Here is a 6,000-nt window from a genome sequence, read left to right as displayed (position 1 = left end):
GAGACTTTCACAGGGAACATGGAACCAGGCAACCTTTGAAGGTGACACAAGGGTAAGCCTAACGAGAGGCCTTGAAAAGGAAAATAATTAACAACTGACAAAGCAGGGAATGCACAGATTTGAAGACACTAGAAAATATGAACTTATGTCAGCCATTTTTTAGTAAACATATTTCTTTCAAATGCTTAAAGGTGTTCACTGAGAAAGTAAAAACATAAAATTATGCTCCTGAAACTGTGGCATTATTTCTCCTCTGCAGTTTGATGGGTCATCTTCATACAGCGTGATTCATGCCACAGTTCTGGGGAATTTCGCACTAGAGCAACAGATTCCTCGATTTGAAATTTAGGATCATTAAGAAAACAGGCTTATGGTTGAGGAACTGTCTTTTAATACTTGACCACTTATAATGAGTTTTATTGCTCTCCTAAACCAAGGGTAAAATAAAGCATAGATCAAAGGATTTACAGCAGAGTTATAATAAGCGAACCAGCAAAGTATCTCATAGACATAAGAAGGTGTTATAAACCCCCCAAAAGAATCAATGAATGAATCAATCATGTACGGTAACCAGGAGATCAAAAATGCTACCACCGTGATACCCAGGGTTTTAGCTGCTTTTCTCTCTCTCTTACTCACCCTGGTTTTGTATGTCCCTGATGCTTCTGTTTTGCTACTAATGTTTTCAATCTTTATAGCCTGTTTTCTAGCCACAAGAAAAATGTTACTGTACAGCATCATCATTACAAAAGTAGGTGTGAAAAATAATAGCAAATCTATCAAAATCCAAAACTGATTTATAAGTGGCCGACAACCGCCTACGCAGCTGAGGGCACTTACTAATTCCTCCAGCCCGTCATCATGAACACCTGTGAAGAACACGGCACCACTGTATACAAGGGGCAGGATCCAGGAGATGCCGATGCATGTCCCCGACACGGACACCGTGAACTTGGTAGGATAGACCAGAGGCTCAGTAACAGCGATGTACCTGTCGATGGAGATGAAACACAGATGGAAGAGAGAAGAGTAACAAAACGCCACATCGAAGCAACTGTGCAGGCTACAAAAGCTGGCCCCAAAGTACCAGCAGCCCTCCACAGACCTGACCATGCTGAAGGGCATGACGGTCACCCCCACCAGAAAGTCAGCACAGGCCAGAGAGGCGATGAGAAAATTGGTTGGCGAGTGCAGCTGCTTGAAATGCAGGATTGAAATCACCACCAGGAGGTTTCCAAAAGCGGCCAGCACAGCCCCCAAGCTGAACAGTGCGTAGAGAATGAGCCGGGGTCCGGGCGAGTAGGGGGCTTTCGCGCAGGATCCGGTCACGTTCTGGTAGCAGAGCTGCTCGGATGCAGCGGGGGACGGGTTGGTGCTCATGGTGCTGCTGCAAACAGCTTGTAAACGTGGAGAAGTTCTGCCCTTGGCCAGTCGCACCAAGCAGAGTGGTTTCTTATTTCCTAAGGCGGAGAAAAGATCTTTTTAACTGATACCCCTGTTGTAGTGATCAGATATTATCACTGTGCCCTGTCATATGCATTTTATTTTAAGCTCACAACATATAAAATAGTACTATGTTCAATTTAAATGCTCAGTAAATCTTAGCTATTAGTATCGTTTTTATTTTTACTCTTTGGCATGTAGTAATTGGCATGTAGAGCCAATTTTTTTAATCCAATACGAATTTTACTTCACGTAAGACTGTGGCAAATTTGCTTTTGCCACAAAAGATTTTGTTTATCTTGCAACTTATCGAACGTCTTTTATTACCTGCTCTTGATATAGGGGATATTCCTTTTTGCCAGTTAGCGATAATTGTGTGACTTGTGTTTTATTAGTTACCTTTTACTGCCACCCCCCACAAAACTGTCTGTGACGTTAATGACAAAAAAAGATCCCAAGAAGCACCACCAAATCCCATGTCTCAAGTCATCGCAAATCAACTGGAGTCCCTGTAGTGCAAGGTGTGAATAGAGAGCAGAAACTTAATATTCTCCACTTAAAATTCATATTTTGACATAGAATAGCCTCCATACTAAAACCCAACAGAGACTATGTGAAAAACATAAACGAAAGGACACCTCACTCATATAAATAAATGCAAAAATCCTGAACAGAAGTTTAACAAACCAAACCTAGAAATATATGAAATGATAATGCATCATGATTGGAGTCGATACAAAGAAGGGAAGTTTGCCTTAACATTAGAAAGTAAAATAATACAATTCTCCATTTTAACATATCTGAAGGAGGAAAGCAAATTATATAAAGTTCAACACTTATTCATTACTGAAAAAATTCTTAGCGGAGAGCCAGGGTGGCTCAATTGGTTAAGCATCCAACTTCGGCTCAGGTCGTGATTTCATGGTTCATGGGTTCAAGCCCCACGTCGGGCTCTGCGCTGACAGCTTGGAGCCTGGAGCCTGCTTCAGATTCTGTGTCTCCCTCTCTCTCTTTCTGCCCCTCCCCTATTTGTGCTTCTCTCTCTCTCTCAAAAATGAATAAATAAACATTTAAAACATTTTAGCAAAATAAAAATACAAGAAATCTTTGTAGGTATAAAGGTCTCTACTGAAAATTCCTATTACATATAATTTACTCCAAAGTGCTATTTGAGAGCATTCTCTTTGAGTGACAAGGCAAAGATGCTTCCGTAATCACAAGATTCAGAGGGTAAGTCCTCCCACAATACCCATAAATTCATGTGCAGTCCAATCATTCATGCATGCATTGTTCATGCTTATTTATTTAGCATCTATTTGTATCAGGGTTTTGAAGATACAAGAATAAGCAAGGAATATGTCCTGCACTTCGGGGGTATCCATGTTAATATGAGAGACAGACGTATAACAATAACAGTTCACTGCGCCCTGAGTTAAAGTTGACACATGTAAAAAGGGTAAAGTGAAAAATGACATCAGCAACTAATAGAATTGGGTGAATACATAGAATTCACTGGGGGTATAGATTGAGAGCCAGATCTAGAAGGCTCTTAATACCTTCCAGGAAGGTATTAATGTAAAGAACAGGGAAAGTTTCAAAACTCTGCACAGCTTTGAACACCCCAATGATCATTTTAGATTTTATCCTATGACTAGTGCATGCAGGTAAAGAAAACATATTAGCAGGTGAAGATCTCAACTACCACAGAAGGTAATTTTCTTGATTTTTCTGTAACTTATCTTTACCTCTCTTAAAAACCCCCATGTCATGGAATGCAGTAGACTTAAGTTCAGTCAATTTGGGTTTCCCACTCTCTTCTCCCAGAGTAGGTATGTAGTCTGCCTCATTTCCATACAAATCGATTAGGATTGTGTCTGTAGGTGTCTTCTAGGATGAAATGGCCATCTATCTCCAAATGGAAAAATGAATGTATACACAACCCGAAACTCTGCATAATGTGCTTAACAATAGCCACCTCTAGACTATGAATCCGATGTCTCTTCTGTGTGTTCCAGACCACCCACGTGTGGCACAGTGAGGGGCATGCTGCTTTAGCTTTTTCAGATTTCACAGCCAATGTACCCTCATCAGTCTTTCCTCTATCTCCAAGAAAAATGCCACTTTTGTTGAAATTGAGATATTAATTGGGGGTCTTAGTTCTCTGCCTTCAAGGCCTTCCTTTTCGGCGTCCTCAGCTAAGACTTGGAGATTTATGTGAGAGTAGTCTGTCATTTTCTCTCTAGTTTTCCTCCCCTCCTTCCATCATCTCTCCCCTCCCCTCAGCCTCTGCTAATTACTTTCAGGATATTGAAAACATGCTGAAGTTCTCTTTCAACTCTGTCTCATCATAGCAATCAGGTATTTCTCAGCCTACTATAACTGCAGAGCACCTACCTAACGTCTTTGTATGAATATTCTTACAATTCGGATAATAGCTCATTATCAGATTGTTATGGCTTTTAACAATCTGTTTTACAGAAATCCTTCCTAAAACATTACAGAAATGCCGGAAAAACCCACAAGTATCTTCGTGAATCACAGGGCACAGATTCAGGTATGCAAAACATGCTACCGTATTGTTAAGGCGACTATCACTATAACAGTAGCAAACAGCTTTTGAACACTTGCTATATCTAAGTGTTTTATACGTATTAAATCATTAAATTGTCACAGCAAGAACACATGAAGTCATCATGGCTATTTTACTGAAACACTACAAGTTAATCATGTGCCCAGGGTAAACGTCTAGTAAATGGCGAGCTGGGGATTTGCATCCAAGCAATTTAGCTCCAGATTTTGTGTTCTCTGTGCTCTACAATTATAAATTTACCTCATTTCTGAGCCAAGCTCCCTAACCTCCAGGTGATAGAAACTTCCTGTCAATCTGGGTTTTCTCTACCTTCCCTACTCTGTCAGTCACCCATCAACAGTGATTCTGTGGATTAGAGATCTGATCTGGGTGACCATCTACCTACAATGATGTCCAATAAGATGCCCTTCCTGGTCTCTGGACTTTGGTGCTCTCCTGTCACAGAGTAGTCATTCCTCATATCTGACAGCAAGGCTCCTTTAATTCTTACTTTTATTGGCCAATTCCAGTGCCTTTCTCAGAAGAATTCAGCTACGCTTGTGGCATCACAGGCAGTCAAACATTTGGTGGGGTTTCGAGGACCTGTCATGACTCCATGGCACCCTCAGGGGCTCAGGAATTTTTACTGTCCTTGTACCATGGAGAGCAGTGGGGTGCTCTGTGGTGCTGTCTCAAGCTGTATGCTCACACAGCCTATGTAGCCATTTCTGCCCCGTGAGCTCTGCACAAGGAAGGAGAATGAGTTTCCCTTGCACTTGGATCTTTCCCCCTTAAACCTACCTGACTATATTAGTTTCCTGTGGTTACTGTAACAAATTACCACCGCCCCTGATGGTTTAACACAACACAAATTTATTCTCTTAGAATTCTGGAGGCAGAAACATGGAATCAGTTGTACTGAACCAAAATCAATGTGCCTACATAGTCTCACGCCCTCTGGAGGGTCTGGGGGAGAATCCATCCTGGCCTCTTCCGGCTTCCGCTGGCTGCTGGCACTCCTTTGCTTCTGGCCCCAACACTCCAATCTCTACCTGTGTGGTCACACTGCCTTCTTGGTGTGTGTCAGCTCCCTGTGCTTCTTTCTTATAAGGACACTTGAGATAGCATTTAGGGCCCTCCCAGTTAATCCAGGATGATTCTTCCATGTCAAGATTTTTAATTTAGTCACATCTGCAAAAATATTTTTTTCCAAACAGGATTAACAGTGGCAGGTTCCAAGTATTAGGATATGGATCTCTTTCAAGGGGCCATTATTCAACCAACTGCACTGGCATGTCAATTTTTGCCCTTTCTCAACCCTCTCCCAGAGAGGGAGAGATGGGCACTCCTGTCTCAGAGATCCCCACTACTTTCTCCCTTATTTTGGCCATCCAATTATCTTTCCTACTCTTATTCTGGAATACAGGGAAATTTTGATAGTGTGTATAACTTCCTCAAATCTAGTGACTATCAGCTCTTTCTTTTCTGAACAGGGCTTTGGCTTTTAAGGTTAAAGTGCTTGGGGAAAAAAAAATCTGTCTTGCTCATTTCAACTAAATCAATTAGAGCACAATAGATGTTCCAAAGAGTTTTTTCCAAGTTTATCTTTTCTAAACTTTATTATATGGAAATTTTAAGTTTATGTTAAATCTTCCAAAATTTTCCATTTGAAACTATGAAAGTATTCAGTATTTTTTCTAAATTTTTATGGTTTTGAATTAAAAAAAATTTTTTTAATGTTTATTTTTGAGACAGAGAGAGAGAGAGAGAGACAGAATACGAGTGGGGGAGGGGCAGAGAGAGAAAGAGACACAGAATCCGAAGCAGGCTCCAGGCTCTGAGCTGTCAGCACAGAGCCCAATGCGGGGCTCAAACCCACAAGCTGTGAGATCATGACCTGAGCTAAAGTTGAATGCTTAACCAACTGAGCCACCCAGGCACCCCTATGGTTTTGTATTTTATACTCAGATCTGTCCCAGGGGAACATC

The 6,000-nt window shown here is 41.2% G+C and overlaps 1 protein-coding gene across 1 annotated transcript; it reads right to left on the bottom strand.

Moving 5' to 3' along the window:
* Positions 1 to 287: 287 nt before the first annotated feature.
* LOC109249841 (trace amine-associated receptor 6-like) lies at positions 288 to 1,403 on the bottom strand. Its single transcript, XM_019420412.2, has one exon. The coding sequence runs from the start codon at positions 1,378 to 1,380 to the stop codon at positions 355 to 357; it is 1,026 nt and encodes a 341-aa protein (XP_019275957.2). The 5' UTR covers positions 1,381 to 1,403; the 3' UTR covers positions 288 to 354.
* Between the last annotated feature and the right edge of the window lie 4,597 nt (positions 1,404 to 6,000).

Source organism: Panthera pardus, unplaced genomic scaffold (assembly GCF_024362965.1).
Source record: "Panthera pardus isolate Hobbes unplaced genomic scaffold, ASM2436296v1 HiC_scaffold_17, whole genome shotgun sequence".
Lineage (NCBI taxonomy): Eukaryota > Metazoa > Chordata > Mammalia > Carnivora > Felidae > Panthera > Panthera pardus.
This window is presented reverse-complemented; position numbering and strand designations above follow the sequence as displayed.